This window comes from Cyprinus carpio, chromosome A17, assembly GCF_018340385.1.
Source record: "Cyprinus carpio isolate SPL01 chromosome A17, ASM1834038v1, whole genome shotgun sequence".
Taxonomy (NCBI): domain Eukaryota; kingdom Metazoa; phylum Chordata; class Actinopteri; order Cypriniformes; family Cyprinidae; genus Cyprinus; species Cyprinus carpio.
In genome coordinates this window covers 4325949-4349849 of record NC_056588.1, presented here as the reverse complement: position 1 = coordinate 4349849, position 23901 = coordinate 4325949, and the positions used below count along the sequence as shown (strand labels likewise).

General features: G+C 34.9%; 1 protein-coding gene across 1 annotated transcript; it reads right to left on the bottom strand.

Annotated features, from left to right (window-relative positions):
- Positions 1–487: 487 nt before the first annotated feature.
- On the bottom strand, positions 488–23581 carry LOC109079073 (tyrosine-protein kinase receptor TYRO3-like). Its single transcript, XM_042773603.1, is given in 22 exon segments — positions 488–1517; positions 3175–3497; positions 3500–3768; positions 4917–5053; positions 5423–5582; positions 5738–5847; positions 5928–6049; positions 6148–6240; positions 7088–7168; positions 7555–7650; positions 7752–7846; positions 8135–8261; positions 8473–8611; positions 9314–9456; positions 11236–11415; position 12562; positions 14294–14409; positions 14651–14737; positions 18695–18865; positions 18977–19077; positions 21251–21434; positions 23188–23581. Coding segments are annotated over 21 exon segments (2631 nt in total). The 5' UTR covers positions 23246–23581; the 3' UTR covers positions 488–1517; positions 3175–3336.
- Between the last annotated feature and the right edge of the window lie 320 nt (positions 23582–23901).

Sequence of the window (23901 nt, the reverse complement as noted above, 5' to 3'; positions counted from 1 at the left end):
GTCATGTGTTGTACCAAGTGGACCAACGGAATGGGAACCAAATTTATCCAAAAATTCACAATAAGATAAATCACTGATGAGCGAGCCTGGTCTTACTGCACATGCGCTTTCTTAATGCCTTTGTTTACATCATGGCTACCTCGATACCCACCGCATCTGTTTTTATTTGAATGGCAATTATCTTCAGTAAGTAAAACCCTTTCTTTTTATATCTGATTTGAAACAAAGCAGCACATATGCAAAGATTTGTCATCCTAGATACTTTTTCGGAACTATAAATGCGGATTATGTTCATGATGCTGCCAAAGCCATTTTCTTATGTGCACTGCCATCAAAACTTTTTTCCTTACAATTCTCCATTAAACATGCTTTTCACTCGATTGTTTGCCGTTACTTGGTTTCGTTGTCAGAGGACAGGCATGCTAACATCATCTTTGCCCATTTCTGTGTTTTGAGATGAACAGTTAGCCCTCTTTACTAGGGGTAATAACACTGAATGATGTGTCAGATTTATTCACAACATATATGAATGTTTGTTACATGACCTAACACTATAAAACTGAGTTGTACAGTGTACAGTAATGAACTAAAACACAAAAGCAACTGATTTTAGAAATGTCCACTGAAGAGATCATAAACACAACTCATTAACAGGTTCAAAAACACAATTAGCAAAAACCAGCTTTCATTCTCTGCTGCAATTCTTGCTGTTTGAGTAATCATAACATACAGCATGACACAAATAATTTGCACATAATAAAACCTGTTGTCCCTTAAAATCCCATCCTCAGAATGCTCTAAAGAAGATTCACTGTGCACATGCAGGCTAACAGAATGATCTGGTTTAAATGCAACAACCACAGAAAATAACTCAGCGCCACCAAAAAAAAAAAAAAAGTGTTGATGGTAACATGCTTACAACGGAGGTCTAGTGCAATCACTCTATGTACACAGCACATTTGTTGTTCATTTTTACAAACTGTTGGATTTACAACAGTTTACTTATTTTCTATGAGATTATTAATCAGAAGTGAAACTGATGGCAAATCTTTCATGTTTTTTCCTGCTACAAATACACCATTCCATATAATTCCATTATAATACAGCTTAACTTGTATTTAACCCGGAACATTCTTAAAGTACAAATATAACAATGACAGTCTGAGCTTATGTCATAGTATGCATTATAAATCCAAAGGAATTTCTTAATCCAGCATAACAAATGTGCAGAAACTGTTTGAAAACAAAGGCACCACATATGTGAGTCCCAGGACGTGATTGCCACTTCAAACGTACAAAACACTAAAAATGCCGGCACTATACCAGCAAAGACAGATTTGCACAAAGATGTACATTTTACACTTTAAAAATCACAGTTCTGACTCTAAGTATCACATTTGTTGAAACAATGGCTTTGCTACAGTCATTATTAGTAATTACCATTGAAATAAAGGTGTCAAATCAAGCTTATAAAAGGTATTAGCAGCTGATTGTATGTACAAATCATGCCTCTAGAGCAGAGCTGGGTAGTAACGGATTACATGTAATCTGGATTACGTAATCAGATTCCAAATCTCAAGTACTTGTAATTAGATTAAACTACTTTTTAAAAACTACGTAATCAGACTACAGTTACTTTTTTATGGATTACATGATTACATATTATTTACACAATGGTAATAAGTTGTTCACAATTAATTGATTCTCCTAAATTTCCTTTTTTAATGCTTATATTTTTTCCTAATAAACCTGCCGCTTATATTCCTTCGTGATTCTTCGAGTTTTTCCGGCGGAGAGGGGGAGGGGTGGCAGAATCGTGCTCAGAAGAAATCAGCAACATGATAATGGAAAATAGCGGGGAAAGCAGCCTTTAATCACTGGATGTACTGACATCATTTCATTTTTAAAGAAAGTCACGGGAAAATGTCACTGTTCAGTGTAAGATCTGCCTACCGCAGATTAATTTGCTGTCCACGGAAATCTTTGACCTAGCAAAGTTATTGCTGGGAATTTCATGCTCTTTAATATATTTTTTGTAATGTTGATTTTTCTTCATTGTTACTACCTTATGCACTTCAAGGCCCCGTCCACACGGAGATGCATTTCGCTGTATACGCATACATTTTGTATCGTATAGTTGTTTCGTCCACACAGATCCGGCGTTTTGGGAGAGTGAAACCGATATTTTTTAAACTGGGTCCCAGAGTGGATAAATTCGGAAAATGCCGCCTTTGCGTTTTCATGTGGACCACAAATCCGTATATTTTCTGAAACGATGACGTCATCAGCCCACGTCTCACCCCCCTAGTCAAACACTGCTACGTCACGTAACAGCAACAAAAACATTAACAAACACTGAACGATTGTCTTTTTATTAACTAACATTAACACAAATTAATAAATGTATTGTTCCATGTTTATGCGCATAGTCCATGTCTTCTCCGTTCTTAATGTGTCTCTATGGCAGAATTACAGCGCCACATGCTGGTCTGGCATGTGTACTACATCGTATTGTGTCTTTTCCTCATTGTTACTATGCACTTAAAATGTTTTGAGATGGATAGAAATGTCATTTAGTCTTTTTCAGAATTCATGTTTGCAATGTAGCTATTGTTTGATGTTTTTCATTGATACAGTCATATACACTTCTAGTGTTTTTTATATACATATATTTGACCTAGCAGGGATATTGCTGTTAATTTAATGTTTTTCAATATTGTTTTTTGTAATGTAGCTGTTTTCTAAATTTACTTAATTCTAAGTAGCCTAAATATGCTTTAAAATCATAAGATGTGATTTTGGTTTATTCAGTGTTACAAGCAAACACTAACAGCAAGGTACATTAGTGTTAGTATTTTTTTAAGTATTAACTTTACATACACTGCGCTTGAAAAAGAAACTATTGTGGCTCTTGTTGGTGAATTATATATTTTTGGAATATATATATATTTTTTTATCTGTCAAAATAGCACAAGATTAGGCTAATTAACTAAAAGATAAAACAAATAAACTACAAAACAAATATAATCTAAATGTAATCCAAAAGTAATCAGATTACGTTACCAAAAATGTGTAATCTAAAAGATTATATTACTGACTACAAATTTTGTCATGTAATCTGTAATCAGTAACTGATTACAATTCATAAGTAATCTACCCAGCTCTGCTCTAGAGTTAGCATGGAGAACAGTTATTTCTGTTAAGCATTATTCAGGGAATTTCACCAGTAAAACAACAAAGGAATGTTTTTATGGACCCACTGTTCTTTTACAAGAGTCTTGACAAGTTGTGCAATCTACTGGATTATGTAAGCATGGGGAAAAATAACAACAAAAATCACACATTAATGATAACATCCTCTTCCTCGTCTCTGATATACTCCGACAGGCCGTCGTCAGAGTGCCTATTTTCTTCAACAATACTGCTACCATGTGGGCCGATGATGTACCGGAAGTCTCCACCAATAGCAAGAGCTGCTCCTGATGACTTCACTATTATGGGTCATCTTTCTCTATACCTGCACACTGCCACGGTACCCCCCACGAGGGCTCTTCACTATTATGGGTCCTGACGTCAGCCACCGGCCCAGAGGCCTGTTCTTCATCCTCTCCCTCCAGGTTCACATACAGCAGCGGTTCTTTTACAGGAGCTGGATTCAGCTTTGCACACAAGAGCTCCAACTGGTCAATAAGTGAATGTGTAATAAGGTGTTGAAAACTAGGACGACACTTTGGGACAGGAGACCAACAGCTATGCATGATTTCATAACTGGAAGTGAGAAAAGATGGAAAAGTTTTTATATTACATAAATACACTGGTGTAAAATTAGTGTAGAATTTGCTAGTAAATTTCTAAAACAATTATAAAGAAATGGCAAAATGTAAAACATAGGATTTAACATGAAATTTTGAAGCAGAAAAACTGAAACAGTATTTTCTTCTAAAACATATCCAAAAATCTTTGTTTATTTTACAAGCAGAATGAATATCTAGTTTATATATATATATATATTATATATATATATATATAATATATATATATATATATATATATATATATATATATATATACACACACACACACACATGAAAGCAACATTTTGAGCAAAAAGCAGAGAAAAACATGTTTTTATCAAATACTACATCTGGATCATATTCAGTAGGATGATCAAGGCAAAGATGCAGTAGATTTCTTCCATCAACACCCCCAAAGCTTCACAGTCCTTTGCCACTTCCTTGATCGCCATTTCACTCAGTAACATTAGGCAGTTTTAATTTATATGCTATTTATTTTTGATGTTGATGATTGTGAGGTCTGTTCTAGTGCGTCATATACGTTTGAGCTTCCGTGTTCAGTGTATTTGTGGCACACTTTTGTAACGATTACTCATTAATTTATAGTTTACTTTTTATCGGCTGTCTGAGACATCGTTGTTATAAAGCGTTGCTATAGGTTGAGTCTTGATTCGGATTTAACTGACAGACTGGCATTCTGACACCACGAGCTTCATGCTTTCTAACCCTATCATCACTTTATGTTGCAATTACTCTGCTTATTATATGTATAAAATGCAAGTAGTTTATATCAAATAGTCCCATATTCATAATTATGACCACACAGTCTGTTTACAATGTCTACCATTGTAACGTTTACAGTAGTACATCTGCCAATGTCTGTATACAGTGAGTCCATATATATACATAGAGTGAGAGAGTGTATCTTTTTATATACATACATCTATTTATTTTACTCTGTATAACTGAAGTGTGCACCAAACATACATTCTTATAGGAATATACAAGTATCTGATCGTAACTCAGTATCGGCAGATACTCAATATCAAATGACTCAGATTGGGGGCACAAAAAACCTGATCAGGACATCCCTAATATGATACATTAATTAATAAAACTTACATGTCAGCAGGACAGTCTGGAGGCTGTTTGAGTCTTTCTCCTTTGATAAGATACTCATATATTTCTGAGTTCTCCACCCCTGGATAAGGTGTTTGGCCTCTAGTCATGATCTCCCACATGGTCACACCAAATGCCCATAATTTAAAAAAAAAAAAAAAAAAAAAAAAAAACATTAGTACCAGGCACAGAAAAAGCTTTACCAGATAAACAAGGGCTATATACACTAGTAAACACAGTAAAGAAATCATGAGCATTTTTGTTTTCAAAAACTGTCATTTTAATATATTACATGTCTTTCTGGGATACTAGATTTTGTTTGATCTTTCTGTGGTCAAATATATTTATATTATAACCCCTAAATTGTATAACCAACCGTTGTGAGAATAGCAATGCATTAATAAGTCTTCTGCTATTTTAAGAACAATGTTTTTAAAAGGTCTAAGACTATGAAATACTAACAACTAATATTAAAGAAATAACGTATACAGACAAACAGTGTTCATTACCACATCACTCTGTGTTGTGTAGACATTATCTGCCAGGCTTTCCAAAGCGATCCACTTTACAGGCAGCTTAGAGACAGATCCTTGTCTATAGTAGTCGCCGCTGTAGATTTTCTTTGAGAGACCAAAATCTGCTACACACACGCTCATGTTTTCATTCAGCCTAAAATTGAGGATGCAGATGACAAGAAATATTACCCTTGAGCTAATCTAGATAGTTTGCGGTTAGTTAGCAATATAAATTATTTGGATAGTTTACATGCACTTTAAATATGATCAAAAAATGTGTCCCTGCAACAACAACAAAAAACAAACAACAAGCAGCTACCAGCAAAAAAATCCCGATGGATGATGTTTTTGCTGCTCAGATACTCCATCCCTCGAGTAATATCCAGCATAAACTGGATAAGAATTTGCTGAGAGAGAGTCTACACAAACAAGAGACAACTTCAGACATCTACATTTACAGTAGCTGTGTGTTTGAGGAAGTGACAGGTAATAAACATACGAAAGGTTCATCTCCGAGGCGTGACATGAGAAGATATGTGTGGAGATCTCCATGTTTCATGAAGGGCAGGATCACCATAGGAATAGGTAGCCTCTGCTGGGCTCTCCTTTGCAGACTCACACCTGCAGGAGTGAAATCACGACCATATTTGTTCCATATGCTAAAGCAAACGGATTGTAACCCAAAGGTCAAGCAGAAAAGGAAAAGTGTGTCCACTAACCAATGAGCTGAATGACATTGGGATGATGGAAGTCTTTCATATAGGCAGCTTCTTTCAGACATTGTTCAATGTCACTGGATGAGTTAATGTCAGCTGTAAGAGCACAGAGAGAGATGCATCTATGCACAGAAACAATGACAACACCAGTATCATGGGCCATAGACATCCAACTGCTCATTAAAGGGATACTCCACCCCAAAATGAAAATTTTGTCATTAATCACTTACCCCCATGTCGTTCAAAACCCGTAAAAGCTCCGTTCGTCTTCGGAACACAATTTAAGATATTTTGGATGAAAACCTGGAGGCTTAAGACTGTCCCATAGAATAAAAGTCATCATCAGAATACTCCATCTGCCATCAGACGTGCAATCTGGGTTATATGAAGTGACAGGAACACTTTTTGTAAGCGAAGAAAACAAAAATAACTTTATTCAATAATTCCTTTGTCAATAGTCTCCTCTGTATCTCTCCATATCACCGTATGATGTGTATGCTCTTCTATGTCATCCGCGCCACAAGGATGCACTGTTTTATTTCCAAATCAAAGCTAAATACACGTAGAAACAGCGCATCCTTGTGGCAATACAGAAGAGCATACACAGCATACGGTGATATAAAGAGACGCAGAGGAGACTGTTGACAAAGGAATTATTTTCTTCGCTTACAAAAAGTGTTCCCGTCGCTTCATATAACCCAGATTGCACAACTGATGGCAGATGGAGTATTCGGACAACGACTTTCATACCTTTTTTGGACCTTGACACTGTTATTTACTTCACAGGCCTCCAGGTTTTCATCCAAAATATCTTAAATTTTGTTCCAAAGACGAACGGAGCATTTATGGGTTTGGAATGACATGAGGGTAAGTGATTAATGACAAAATTTTCATTTTGGTGTGGAGTATCCCTTTAAACCAATAATTTTAGAAGTACACTTACTTTTTAGGACTTTCACAGCAACCTTCTGTCCAGAGTTATTTTCTGATTTGAGAAAAGCTTCTCTCACAGAGCCAAACTCACCTAGAAAACAAAACCCAGATGCTATTAAAATTGTGTGTGCATTTTGACAGCAATGAACAAAGTAATGCTTTTGTTATATTGTTCAGAAATAAAGTGAAATATTATTGCAATTTCAAATAACTATTTTCTATTTGAATACATTTAAACTGTAATTTATTCCTGTAATTACTCCAGTCTTCAGTGTCACATGATCCGTCAGAAATCATTCTAATACACTGATTTGCTGCTCAGGAAACATTTATTATTATCAATGTTAAAACCAGTTGTGCTGCTTTCCAACACTAAAAACAAAAATGTCAGTGCTTCCACAAAAATATTACGCAGCAAAAATTGTTTTCAACACTGAACCATCATTAATCATATAAACATCCAAGTCATTAATGTACCTTTTCCAAGCATGCGTCCCAGAGTTAATAGCCTTTCAGAGATGAGAACATCCTGTAACTTGGCCTTCAAATCACTATTGATTCCTAGACTGTCCACTAGAGGGAAACAGAGTTGAAATTCATAATTTCCTGTAAAACATGTACTGTTGGATGTCAATGATGGTGCAGTCAAGTGTGCCAGCATCGTGTTCACTTACATGTAGATTCAGGGGGCTCAGGGAACTGCCTGTTGAAGGACCTGGCAGCTGTAAAGGAAACTGGTACATCTGTCCCTGAAGCTGCAAATACAGACCTGCAAACAAACCAAAACAAAAAATAACTCACATTTCAGAGTTTTAAATAACAATTTCGAAATGCATTTTAACCAAACTGCCTAAAAATGTAAAACACACAAACACATGATGATTAAAAGTGAGAAAATGGATTTAAAATTCCTGGACTTTTATGAAGTTTTAAATCATGTTGAGCATGGTTGATCCAAACTGTAAAAGGACAGATCACAGTTTACCAGATTTCAGTCCTATTTCAGACAAAATGTGTAGCTACTACATTTTGGGCAGCACATTCAGTAAAAACATACCCAAACTGGGTCTCTTTGCCTCTGTTGCGTACCAGTACAATCAACAGGAGTCCCACCATGGTGGCCACAAGAAGGCTGAAAAGCAGCCCCACCCACATATGGCCCCTCAGGGTCTGAGCCTGCATGGCTGCAACGAGACAACAAGAGCTTTAAACACCACTTCTGCTCAAAAGTGCCTGAAGCCAAACCATTCCTGCATTATGAGCCACACAAAGGAGGAAATCTCTCAAGATTGCTGCATTATGTGAACATGGTGTTCAAAAAAAAACAAAAGCTGCAGCGACTGCAGAAATCCCAATTTCAAAAGGCAGGAGGGCAGACAATGTGAGTGGACAGACCTGACACGGGCATCACAAGAACAGGTTGACTCCACGGGCCACATCCTGCCATTGTGCACGCGGCAACCTGGAAGGTGGCGTTAAAGAATCGCCCAGCACCTGAGAGACGGGCAACGTTGTCTTTAAACAGTAGGGGATCCTATAAAGACAAAAATCAAATTGTGCAAAAAAGTGAAGGGTGGATGGCTCTTAAATGTCACAACAGAGGAGAACCTCTTAACTTTAGACATCCAAACCTGGTGTGTACATGATATTACATATCAGATAAACTAATCAAAATTTTACCCATTATCAACAACAAGATAAGATAATTCAATTCAAATAAAAGTGTTTAATTTATTTATACAGAGCTTTATACAATGCAGATTGTTTAAAATCAGCTTCACAGTAATAAACAGGAAAATGCCAGAATTAATGCTGCAAAATTCATAAATTATGAAATGACTTTAATTTCAGCTTTAAAGCAGCTCTAAAGAAAACAATATTGTCATTATCCAGTTCACTTTGGATTCAGTGTTGATTTAGTTCAGTTCAATAACGGTGTCAATGTTGCAAAGTTCATTGGTTCTGAAATTAATTATTCAATTTAGCTATAAAGCAGATCTAAAGAAGTAAATAGTGCCATTATTCAGCTCAAGTCAGTTCAGTATTGATTCTATTCAGTTCAATAACAGTGTCAATGTTGCTATGTTCATTAATTACTAAATTAATCATTCATTTTAGCTATAAAGCAGCTATACAGGAAGACAATGATGTCATTATCCAGCTTCAATTTTGAATTAGTTCGGAATTCAGTGTAGCATAATTTCCTTTATAAGTGTCTTCCTTTACAATGATGCACCTGACTCTCTCCTCCCTGGTTCCACTGCACTTTATATGCCAGCAACCTTCCACGTAGCTCCTCCTGTTCCAGTGCCGCCCAGGACAGAGTGAGCTGCTGCTCGCTGAGTTCAAAGGTAAAGTTCTTTGGAGCTGCTGATGGTGCTGTGTAAGAAAGTTATGAAAACAGTAAAAAAGGGGGAGTGCAGAGGGTCAGTTACCACTGTACAGACAAAAGTATGAGTCACACGCCTCTGCAAAACAAAAAATTAAGTCACAGCCAGGCCCAGATGGAATATTTTCACATTTTCTCCACTAATTATTATTTTTTAGGGTGGCACATGGAATCTGTGTAAAGGATTTTAAATGGATAGAAGAGAGTACTACACCCTTATTTATAGTAGATAATAATGAAAAAAAAAGAAAAAAAAGTAATCAAATCCATTTAAATAGTTGCAACGACTATTTTGGCCAGTAGGTGGCAGCATATTGGACGCTGCATGTGGCAGCATTGCATTGAAATGGATTGGGGACATGCACAATGGTGCATTGTATCACTCAGCTTGGAATCTGCTGGATTGCAGCCATTGCTAGCAGTTTACAAACATGCAAACAGGGTCAACCTTCAGAAACCCCTTCTGCTCCTCAAACCCATCCACCAGCTCCTCCCCTTCCAAACACCCTCACCCCAGGCATCTGGCCAGAACCAGCTCTGTGGGCCATTTGTTTACTTCCAACCCACCAAAACATTGGTCAGACCGGCTAACGGTTTTATTCCTGATGGAATGTTAAAAATGTTAGTCACTCAGGACTGTTCTACCACAGTTTAGAATAAAATATGTCAGAGTCAACTAGCTCTCATTGATCCAAACCTAATAATTAAGTGATGTATGCAACAAACCATGTTGTAGAGAACTATAAGCTTCCTTTGAGATGGATCTGAATTCTACAAACACAATTTCCTTCCTTCCTTCCTCTCTTAGTACCTCAACACACTTCATGAAGACACAAAGTGTAGGGATGACCAGATCAAATTTCACATGAAAATCAAAATAAATTATATTCTGCAAAAATAAAATTTCTGTAATTTAGTAATTTAATAATGATTTTTTTTTTTATTAAAAATATTTGTAATTGTCATATCACATATAGAATAAGTTAAAAATAAGACTTATTTTCTCCTACTGTAAATATATTAAAACTAATTTTTTTGATTAGTAATATGCTTTGCTAAGAACTTCATTTGGACAAATTTAAAGGCGATTTTCTCAATATTTTGATTTTTTTTTCACCCTCGGATTCCAGATTTTCAATAGTTGTATCTCGACCAAATATTGTCCTATCCTAACAAACCATACATCAATGGGAAGTTTATTTATTCAGCTTTCAGATGATGTATAAATCTCAATTTCAAAAAATTTACCCTTATGACTGGTTTTGTGGTCCATGGTAATATATATATATATATATATATATATATATATATATATATATATATATATACAAACAAAAACATACATAAAAAAAGATATACATATATATACAGGCATCACAAAATCGATGTTAACTAATACTAAAACTAAAACCATGACAAAATTCATTAACTGCAATAAAATAACTTTAAGTTTTTTTATATTTCATTTTCATTTCATTTGCTAATTGCCAGGGCATTTATAATTTTAGACACAATGCAGTGCATTGAACTAGCTATGCCAAGGTCATGGGTTCGATTCTCAGGGAATGCAAGAGCTGATAAAATGTTTACTTTGAGTACAATACAAGCTGCTTTGGATAAAGGTGTCTGCCAAATGCATGAATGTAAGTCTGTAATTTAATTTCAACAGCAATGCCATTTGAGCTAAAAAGCCATTTATGTTAATTTGACTCTGAACACATTAGAAAGTAATACCATGCATGCATAACCTTATCTAATGTTTCACATACCTGCCTCTGGAGTGTGAAAGTCCACCCAGGGAGAGAAGGGGGAAAAGCCCACCTCATTATCACACCGGATTCTCACACTGTAATTTGAGTAACTGCTGAGTCCCTCAAACACATGCTGGAAGGGAGGAACTACAACATCCACATCAGGAAGTGTTACCTTCTTTCCAGATCCCTTTGACACTTCAAATGGATCACAGACAGATATTTCTCATCCCATTATGACACATAATCAAAATGTAACTCTAAAAAAAGTCATTTATTAAGCATATGGATTTGAATCCTGAGGATTCTGGAAGAAATTACATTTTCTAACTGTTTACTATATTTCTGCCACTGAATATATATACATCTCACAATTCTAACATTTTCCCCTTGCAATTTTGAGTTTATATCTCACAATTCAGACTTTTCTCAGAATTGTGAGGATTATGAGTTTTAAATGAACATTTCCAAGTTTCCTTAGAATTTAAAGAAAAAAGTCTGAATTGAAGGTGCAAGGCATCTTTCGTGCTGGTCTAGAGCAGAGGGTTTCTTTATATGCTGATGATCTTATTTTATTTTTATCTAATCCCCTAGTCTCAATTCCTCGAGTTCTTTTAATATTGGACTCATTTAGTACTTTTTCAGGTTATAAATTGAATTTTTCCAAGAGTGAATTATTCCCAGTAAATTCTGCGGCATTAAGTGTCTCATATTCAAATTTCCAATTCAGAGTGGTTAACAACCAATTTAGATACTTGGGTGTTCAAGCGACTCGTAAATATGCTGACTTATTTAAAACCAATTTTAGTCCTTTATTTGATCTCACAAAATCTATGTTTTTATCATGGAAACCCCTTCCTCTCTCACTGATAGGAAGGGTAAATCCAATCAAAATGAATATTCTTCCCAAGTTTTTATATCTATTTCAATGTTTGCCCATATTTGTTCCTAAGTCATTTTTTCTATGTCTGGAAAAAAACTATCTCGTCATTTATTTGGAATAACAAGCCAAGGCGAATAAGTCTAAAACATCTTGTTAAGCCAAAAGAGGTGGGAGGTCTGGCTTTGCCTAACTTTCAAACGTATTACTGGGCAGCCAACTTTAGAAACTTACTGTACTGGTGCCGGCATGATTTACAATTGTGTAAACCTCTCTGGGTGCAAATAGAGGCTGTTTGTTGTTCCCCAGTCAGGTTGACATCTTTGCTCTGTTCTTCTATCCCTCCTACTCATAGTATCTCAATTAATAATCCAATTGTTAAACACTCTCTGAGGATTTGGACTCAGTTCCGCAGAGCTCTAGAGCTTAAGGGTCTTTCTTCAGCTGCACCCATTGCCAGTAACGCTTCCTTTCCACCCTCCCTTTTTGATGGGGCTTTCAATATTGGAAGTCACAGGGTCTAGTTACAATTGATCAGCTATTTATTGATAATAACTTTGCTTCATTTGACCAACTTAAAAATAAATTTTCTTTGTCCAATTCACATGTTTTCCGGTATTTTCAAGTTCGGAGCTTTGCCCATAAACATTTTCCTGACTTCCCCTCTGTCCCTCCTAGAGGTGTCTTGGAGTGTATTTTAGACCAGCATAAATGTATAAGGGGTGCCATTTCAAGGATTTACAGCACAATAAATGACAATCAAACCCCCGTCTAGCAGGACATTAAAGTCTCTTTGGGAGCAGGACTTGAGTATTTTGTTAGAAGATGAAACCTGGCACACTATCTTAAAAAGGATACATTCTTCTTCAGTTAGTTCTAGACACAGGCTTATTCAATTTAAGGTAGTACATCGTATTCATTGGTCTAGGGTGCAACTTGGCAAGATATTTCCTGATTTAGACCCCACCTGCCCACGTTGTGTTGCGGAGCCAGCCTCTCTGTTTCATTATTTCTGGTCCTGTCCTAAGTTATTAAGGTTTTGGGGGGGAATTTTTAGTTGTATTTCAGAAATTCTTACCACGGTAATAGATCCCAACCCATTGACAGCTTTATTTGGGGTCCTTCCGGAGAATGTTAAACTCACATCTTTAGAGAGGGATAATATTGCACATTGCACACTGTTGGCTAGAAGACTTATACTAATTAATTGGAAGCTGCCATCTCCACCAACCTACCGTCAATGGGTTTTTGACCTACTTTTTGCCCTTAAACTTGAAAAGATTAAATTTGGAGTTAGAATGAAACCCGAACTTTTCCTGAAATCTTGGAGCCCTTTTTTTAGATTATTTTAAGGAGACAAGCTTTGGATAACCCCCCCCCCCCCCCCCCCCCCCCCACCCCCCCCCCCCCCCCCCCCCCCCCCCCCCCCCCCCCCCCCCCCCCCTTTATTTTTTTTGCTTTATTTAGTTGTCTATATGTATATGCATATGTTATTGTGATTTATATGTACATCTGTATGTGAGTATTTATTATGCTTGTTTAATTTTTGCTTCCCCCCCCCCCTCCCCTTTATTTCATTATGCAGCATTCTGATGTACTGATGGACTTGTACTGTGCTTGAGATGCTTTTCTTAAAATAATAATAAAAAAAACAAAAAAAAAGTCTGAATTGTTAGAATTGTGAGAAAAAAAGTTACAATTACCAGGAATAAGCTTATATAAAGAGACCTTACTTTTTTTTTTTTTTTTACATGGAAAATGTTTTCTTTATGATTAGATTATTTGTGTTTACAGATTTCTCGCTCTAGTCAAGATGTAATGAGGGTCTATTTTATGGGTCACTAACACAATCTAAGTGAAAAAAAAGTTAACCCTGTTATCTGAGAACCAAACACCACATTGTTAAAGGAAGGGTTCTATACAGTGGAAGACAATGAGGATGGATGCTTTAAAAAGGAAAGAAACACCTTAAAAGTAGTCCATATCACCTGTGAGCAGTGTATAACATCCCTCCTAACTTCTGCGATGAGTTACACAGGAGGAAAGTTATACGGGTTTTGAATAAAAAGAGGGTGAATAATCAATTTTAATTTTGGGGTGGACTAAGACTGTACAGCAATAGGACAAGCATGAGGACATTAACAGAAAATGACATGCAATCATCTCTAAAACTATATAGTAACTGGTATACTCTACCTGTATAATGCAGGTGGAAAGCTGTGAGTGCCCAGTGAAACCTGGACTCCATGTTAAAGTTAAATTAAGATCAGACACATGATGTACCTTGATATCTCGGGGGGAATCAGGGCAGACTGCACATAAAAACCACAAAGAAAACATTATAATAACAACATGTATTTATCTTGACTCTGCTGAGAGCCTTTTGTGGTTTTATTTGTATGGTTAACCATTTAATACAGTTGTTAAAATGCATGCAGGTTTACTGCCAAAATAAAGACCAACAACTAATTTTGCATTCTGTATGCAATTACACTGAATTGCAGCAATTAAAGTTATGTAAGCTGGAAGTGAGAATTATGAGGTATGTCTCACCTTTAATGTTGACTGTGCCTGTACGTGACACGGAGATACCTCGAGCATTCTTAGCCTCACAGTAAAACTTTATACTGTCATTCACACCTGTTTGAGCAAATGAGAAACACATTGCTGTGGTCAGCGCTTCATGGGGTACTGGTATCTCAAAATAAGCTTGCAAAAATGCATATTAAATGGGACACATTTCACCCCAAAATCAAAAGAAAGAAATAAGGAAAGTATACTTTGCATAAAGAAAATGACATTATAATCTAATCTAAAATACTAATATATATATATATATATATATATATATATATATATATATATATATATATATATATATATTATATATATATATATATATCATACATACACACAGTACAGACCAAAAGTTTGGAAACATTACTATTTTTAATGTTTTTGAAAGAAGTCTCTTCTGCTCATAAGTCTGCATTTATTTGATCAAAAATACAAAAAAAAAATGTAATATTGTGATATATTATTACAACTTAAAATAATTGTTTTTAAATTTATTAAACTTTAAATTATCATTTATTTCTGTGATGCAAAGCTGAATTTTTAGGATCATTATCACATGATCCTTATAGAAATCATTCTAATATGATGATTCATTATCAAAGTTGGAAACAGTTCTGCTGCTTAATATTTTTTCAGAACATGTGATACTTTTTTAGGATACTTTGATGAATAAAAAGTAAAAATAAATAAATAAATAAATATTTTGTAATAACAATATACACTACTGGTCAGTAATTTGGGGTCAGTAATTTTTTTTCTTTCTTTTTTTAAATAAAATCAATACTTTTATTCAGCAAGGATGTGTTAAATTGATAAAAAGTGATAGTAAAGAAAATATATTATTAGAATACATATTATTAGAAATGTTTTTTATTTTGAATAAATGCAGTTCTTTTTAACCTTTTATTCATAAAATATATTAGACAGCAGAACTGTTTCCAACACTCATAATAAATCAGAATATTAGAATGATTTCTAAATGATCATGTGATAGACTGGATGTTACATGGTGACACTGAAGGCTGGGTAATGATGCTGAAAATTCAGCTTTGCATCACAGGAATAAATTATTTTTCTTAAAGTATATTCAAATAGAAAACTATTATTTTAAGTTGTAATAATATTTCACAATATTACTGTTTTTTTTTTGTATTTTTGATCAAATAAATGCAGGCCTGATGAGCAGAAGAAACTTCTTTCAAAAACATTAAAAATAGATAGATTTTTTGTATATGAGATTCAACTAAATTTTTTAAGTATATATATATAGATAGATATATATATATATATATATATATATATATATATATATATATATATATATATATATATATATCTTCATTTACAATTATTTTTGTGTTTCATCATTTTATATAATGACATTTTTAAGAAGTGGTTTCAAGAAGAACTAGTTGAACTTGGGCAACCCGTATTGTAATTTGATGCACTCAAAGAAAGATTACAAAAAAAACATCCTGATCTCATGTCTCAGCACGCCTCATGAACAATGGCCATGACATCTGTGACATTGTTTTAAATCATGACAGAGTTATCTATCCTCAGCAAACTGCTTGGAAAAAACAACAGCTCAGTTCTCAACGCTGAGTGAGTCAAAACCCATTTATGCTAAAGGTGCAAGTGGCTGATAATATGACTGCATCACACACAGTCTTACATAGACCTAATGACTCAATGATTTCTCAGCATTAGGCTGTTAAAATGGAAAGTTTACTGTACTGGGCTTCACCACACTAGCAGTATTGATTACTATAATGCATTCCCTCACAAAACAAAAGATCCAGTTTCAAAATGTAAAGGCAGGGTGGTAAACTGGCCTTGACATTATCCACTAACAGAAGTATTTTTTTTTACCACAAGAACATGCTGACTTGTAAAAGTCTGTATGAAACATAAATAAATCAAACATACCAAAAATATTCACAAAGTCATCCTGTTGATAAACCTATGTAATGTTACACAACATGAAAGCACAAACTTGTCCCACTGGAAACACACTACTGTTCAACCTTTGTACAAACTCAAAGTCACTGCACCTGCTGAAAGCAACCAGTGACTCAGTTTTACAATTTATCTGCTCAATATATCACCTGACTTGTGACTTGTGACTGATTTGAAAGAGGATTTCTGAATTTAGATGTTTCACATGATGTTTCACAATGTGATTAAATATACTTCTGAATCGCTGACTGATATTATGCACAAACAAACTTTCACAGAATAATGAAATATAGGAGTGTTTTCAGAGCAGAATTGGGAAGTAACTAACTAAACATTGCGGTGCTACTAACTTAACCACAAACACAAAAAAATTAGCTTTAACTTTTCCCAACAACAAAATATGGAACAACATCTCTCTCAAAAAAATTAATGCAATAACCTGACTAACCTAAAAAATAAAGTATTAGTCTGATTTGAGCAAATTGTTTGAACCTAAAAAATAAAGTATTAGTCTGATTTGAGCAAATTGTCTGAACATACAGTATGTTAACATTTATGAATTAGCATTTGCATTTATGATGCGATTGTAATGTAAGCTTGCTAAACACTTTAGAAGATTTCAGGGCTTGCATGACTGGAAAGGCTGCTTGTTGGCTGATGAGTTGACTTGCTTCAAAATGATTTTGGGGCCCAGTACCCACACTTGCAGTCTTGGCCACTTGAGAGTGTATGTACACGACAGGAATTAATGCATAGTACTGTCCCACATCTGATAAATGTCAAAGATCAGTTCCTTTTTACGCCCACTAATTCCACACTATCTCTAATATCGACTAAACGTATTCCATTATTCATCATGTTCAGGAACTTGTGTCCCTAAGATTGTGAAATTTCGAGGGAAACTTTCTAGTGCAAGTTTCATGAATTAGACTTTACATAAAATTTGGTAATAAAATGTAAAGTGATGTACATTTTATTGATGAGTCTGCATTTTGTGTTGTAAATTGCATCACATTTGGAATACTGTACTGAATAGGGGTCGCACAGACTAATTGACTTTAATGCTCTGCTTGACGTCAACTAGTCCACATTTAAGGTCTGTTCACACCAAGGACAAAAACTAGAATGATAACTATATTAGCGTCCACACCAGCTGATGATATCATCTGTTTATTTGAAGCATACACTTGTCTGCCAGTTTAAATTCTTGAGCTCGTTATGGCAGTTTTGATTCTGATTCTGATCATTCATCAGCTGGAAAAAAAAATCATTCTGAAAGTAATTCCAACTATATCGTTTCATCAGTACCTTTCAACCTTAGACGTCAGTCCCACGGACCATGGCTAAATGTTTGATGCATATGGGACACAAAAGTAGAACTATATCTTCAGGAGTGTCGAAGTCGTCATCGGATTGGTTGAATTCTACCTCCTTTTCCGGAAACAGTGTCCTTTAACGTTCATTTCCAAACAAAGTAACCATGACCCCCTCACGAAAGAAGAAAGCCGTCGTGTTTACAACTGTGACGACGAGCGCAAATAAATCAACTAAACGCTGGGTTTTTAAAATATTGAAAGTTCAGTATAAGTGTGGTAACACATGGTTTTTGGTGTACTGAGTACCATTTGTACAAGAGATTTACAGTGAATGAAATGAACTGTGATTGGTTGTTTGACATGTCGGTTAAATGGCCTCATGGGCGGGCCTTGGCCAATGAAAGCTGCCATGGATCCAGACCTTCAGTCGTCCGAAAAAAGTCTGGCTACGCAAACTAAGGTAAGCAACTAGTCGACCATCGACTTTTAAAAATAGTAAGCAGTCGTTTCAACCCTACTACCGAACACACAAGTATTTTATAGTACAATATATTTAAAACCAAAATGTGTAAATAGTAAAAAACATTCCTTGCATTTTTACAACACAAGTAAGTGTGTCCAATCAGGTTTCTACACATACTTAGTCTTCACACCCACTTGAACATTTGGGGCAAATAAGATGACAAGTGGTCAAGTGAAAATACTGCAAATGTGTGTATTGGGACAGACCTTTGGTGTGTCTCACCTTTAACAAAGAGAACTGAGGGGGAGGGCATGAAATCACCCTTCTGTTCACCTCCCAGCCACCACAGCACCTCCACAGGCTCTGGAGGACCTGATGCAGCACACGTCAGGTTGAACGGCTCCCCTGCAAATGCAGCCACATCCTCCGGTTCCACCACAAAATGAGGCACACCTAAAATACGAGCAGGAGGTGGCAATATATCTAGTGTTTGCACTAAATCAACAAGAAATATAATCTGAGAAATCGATCACTTGATGGATTCTGAAGCAGCAACTGACATACCTTCTACTGTAATCCAAGCAGGCTCTGAGGAAATGATCCTGTCATGATATTCAACCTCACACCAATACTTCCCGGCATCTTGTTGCTGCATGGATTTAACACTAAAAACAAAGAAACACTCAGAACAGACACTCTTTAAAGGGTCAGATAAACCTCAAATGACATTTGTGTCATTTACACACCCTCATGTCGATGTAAACCAAAATAATATTTACCGACCAATTGTACCTCAAGCACAAGTGCATACATTATATAAAACATTTGCAACATTCACACTGTTGCTGAACTAAATTGAATTAACACTGAACTAATTCGAACTGAATAATGATATTGTCTTAACAAATGAAATTGTATTTGTTTCACAAAGAACTCTGCAATATATATATATATATAGCATTATTATATATACTACATTATTAACAGTTATTTTCTTGTTTATTGTAATGAAGCTGCTTTGATACAATCTGTATTGTATAAAGTGCTATATAAATAAATCCGACTTGGGTTGACAGTGACTTAGAAAAGTAGCAAATGCCACAACTTTGTCTAATAACGATCATGGAATAATTCCACATCCGTCTCAGAGTTTTACAACTAGACAACAGCCAGTCAGTTAAGAGTGCTGAGATTTATGTAGACAAAGGTCAGTTGCGCAAACAACGGCGTGACTTGCATTCACTTATAAAAAAACACATGAAGTATATATTTGTTTACAGCTATGACACCCACTAGACATTTACAGATTATGCTGTTAGTGTGGCGTCCAGCAAGGAAACGTGACTTCTGTAATTCACTAAGCCAGTTTCTCTCTTCACCATTTGTTATCCTCTTTAGCCTTATATTACAACAGGCAACACTTTCGACTGCAAATTTCCATCCAAATTCTGTTTAGTCTAAGACTGGACTAAATCAGTAGGCCTATTTTGGAAACAGGAAATCGGACTGCGTCACAGCAAGAGATTATCAGGCCTAACAGCATTCAGCAAAGCAAGCTCATGTTACTAATGTCCATTTGCATTACTCCTCGTCTTCTGCCTACATTCCAGTCAGAAGGGTTTACATTATATGGTCTATCTGTATTCATTTAATGTGGTCTTCATGTGGCATTTCTTGCAGTTTTAAAAGATGACTGTACTACACTACCATTTAAAAGTTTGGAGTTAATTTTTTTTATGCTTTTAAAAGATGTCTCTTATGGATGCATTTATTTGTATACAGTAAAACAGTAATATAGTGAAATATTATTACAATTTAAAATAATTGTTTTCTATTTTAATATATTTTCAAATGTAATTTATTTCCAAGATGCAAAAGCTGAATTTTCAGCATCATTACTCCAGTCTTCAGTGTCACATTAACCTTCAGACATCATTCTAATATGCTGTTTTTGTTGCTCAATGGTAAAAACAGTTGTGCTGCTTATTATTTTTGTAGAAACTGTTATACATGTTTAAAATTTGAAGGAACAGCATTAATTTAAAGTAGAAATCTTATACATTTTAAATGTCTTTACTGTCACTTTTTCATCATCGTTGCTGAATTAAAGTATTAATTTCTTTTAAAAAAATCTTACTGACCCTACACTTTTAAACAGTAGCATATCATAAACTATGATAAGCTGCTGGACATATAGGAATTGAAAAACAAGAGCCCAGCAGAGTATCCCATTCCCAACAGACTGTTTGTTCACAAATACATAATAAACACAATCTACAACGACCGAACACAAGAGTTACACCATAAGGCAAACAAAGCATCCATATTGTGCTCAAGAACTAACTTACAAAAAGTTGACAAATAATCCTGTATAACTTTGAAGGTCAAAGGTACTTGCTGCTATATCAAACATCTGGACAAAAAAACTCCTTGATAAAATCTTTCTTGGTGTCTTTTACCATACTTTTTACAGTCTTTTACCACTGTGATGATACAAAAAAATGATACTGATACAGACACAGGATCGCAATCTCAAGGCCACAGTCTCAAGACAACTGGACAGACTCCCTTTTAGGCAAAAAAAATGTAAAAGACAAAGATTTAGTTCGAGAAACAGTAGTAATAGTGGCGCTTGTCTTAGAAAACAACCTTGACTATCAAATCCAAAATTTGACAAATCAAATGACAATATATTATAATCAGTTTCAACATCCCCTTCATACAGTCTGATGTCTCAGTTCTTTCCTGAAAACAGTTTCAACCAGTTACGTTTCATTTCTGCTCACTGAAAAAACAAGAACATCCAGGATGTCTAGTTCCAGGTTCATGTTTTCCTACCTGTAAAAGGTCTCCCAGTGATGTGCATCTAGTGTGATGTACATCTGATCAGTGCTGTAGATCTTCTCTCCATCCTTCATCCAGATGATCTCTGGTTCACTCAAACCCTCAAAGGCACAACCCAGACGGGCCATGTTACCCTGAGTCACCGTTTGGTTGGAAGGATTTTTGGTGAAGCGTAGCCCTGGAGGACACGCAGTGTGACATGTTTCTAAAGCAAACTTACAACCACAGTAATATCGAGGCATTTTGTGATCAAAATGTAACATTTCTTGTAAGCTGCGTAATACATTTGAATTTCATAATATAATTAAACACTTTATTTATTATCTATATTATATACCTCCATATATTATATAGTTCACCCACAGCAATATTATGGACAGACTGGAATTTTATCCGGAAGCAATGGTTTCAAGTTAAAAACATCCTAATGATGGAGTTAGGGCTGCACGATTATGACAAAAATCATAATTGTCGATTATTCCCTTGAAATTTACACTGAATTATATTTATACCATTGTTTTATGCAACAGCATGCCATATTTTTATATGAAAATAAACATGCTGAAACACTAACTGAAATTTTTTTAGTGCTTTTCTATATTATTAAGCCTCAAATGTCAACTATACATCGAATTGGTTTCTTCTTTATTAAAAAAGTTAAAAAAGCTATTATTAAAAAAGTAAAAATATGGATTGTATTATAATGTTATACTAAAACTAAAATTAAAACAATGGAAAAACCCTTAAGATAACATGTAGAAAGAAAAAAAAAAAACGCATCTTAAGCACACAGAATAACATATTGGACTTTGAACGATTAACTGTGCAGCTCTAGATGGATTCATTCATTACAAACACACATCTTTTCGTCTTCACAGTACATTAACTGATGGATTATGTGGGTTACTTGTGGATTAAATGTTCATTTTTAGGTGAAATATTCCTTTAAAAAACACAGTATTTCACATCACATGATTTCTGGGTCACGTTCTGCCTTTTAAATATCAAGTAAATCACAAAAAAGACAGAGAATAGCAGAACAAGACATGTGCAAATGTAATCTACACCTTAAAAATTTGGAAAGAAGTTTCATATTCCCTTCAAGAGGTTTTTGTGCCCTTTTCTAAGATTGTCTATTGTGATGGCCATTTTTGGCATCTCTGTCAGTGTGCACGTTCTGACTATGGACAGCAGTCATCATGCATGCTGCAGATATCTGAAAGATCTCCACTGTGACAACACAACTCAGCTGGCCATAACATCTGCATCAAAAATCACAATCTTCCCAGGAAACTACAGTGACCTGTTCATGTTATAACTCTACAACCAATAAAGTAGCATACCTATCTATCTATCTATCTATCTGTCTATCTATCTATCTATCTATCAGCTGTAACAGAATAGAGGCTCTAAATAGCTGTTTAAGCAGAATTATTTTAATAACACTCGAAAAGTTTATTTGGTTAAATAATGATACATAACAAAAGTGTGCCTCTAATTTAAACAAAAAAGTCTCTTTTTAAAACACTTTTTTTAAATACCTTCACTGGTTAAAATATTAAAACAACATTTTATGTATGGATGTATTTAAAAAAAAAAAAAACTCGACCACAAAAATAAATAAATAAATAAAATGCTGATTTTTTTTTTTTTTTTTTTTTTTTTTTTTTGCTGGGTTTGAATCTGTAATGACATCCTGTCAATCCTTAGCATTTCATTAAAAATGAGAAATTATTATGTGAAAGGTTTTAAAAGAGGGTTATAAGAACTTTCTGTTGTGTTCATAATAAATACCCCGTGGGCTATATTTACACTTACACCGGTGTTTATCGTGAAACAGAGCATCCACGTCAACACATCAGCACTGATGAGTTTAATGAATCACTGCGTTCTCAAGATCCGATTAAACGATTATTATTAAACAAACTTACCATGAATTCCCTCATTGCAGTGTAGTAAAAAGAGCAGGATACAAAGAGAAAACCCCATTATGACATCTTCTGTTAAAGAGCTGAGTTATCTCCTTCACCTCAGGAAATAAAGTTTTAACAGCAGTGATTAATGAATTAACCTGATGTTCGTAAATGCCATTATATTCACAGACTTCACTGGAGTCTCAACATCAAAGTCACCCTCTTGCATTTATTTCATCATGCTCCCGTGATTAAACCGGTAAAAGTAGCATTTTGCTCATTGTTTTGATTAATCCAATACGAGTTCGTGAGAGCGCGGTGATCATCGTTCAAGTCGAGCTGCTCGATTTACAAAAACATCTGAGGAGTCCGAGAGCCGTGAATAACGCCCCCTGTATGTCACGTGACGCAACTACACTTCACTCCACCACAAACCTGTCATTACAGCATAGGATTTTCAAACTTTTGAAACTAAAGAGGTATTTATTTAATGTATGTTATATTATAAAGACAGCATGCTTTTGCCAAATTAAATAACTGGCTTATATATATATAATATTAAAACAAACATATATATATATATATATATATAAAAAAAACTATTTGTCTTGATATATATATATATATTCTATATATATATAAACACTTGCTTTTTTTCTTTTGTTTAATGTCTTATTTATTAATTCACTTTTTTACATTGTCAGTTTTTGTTTATTCGTTCATTTTTCACCC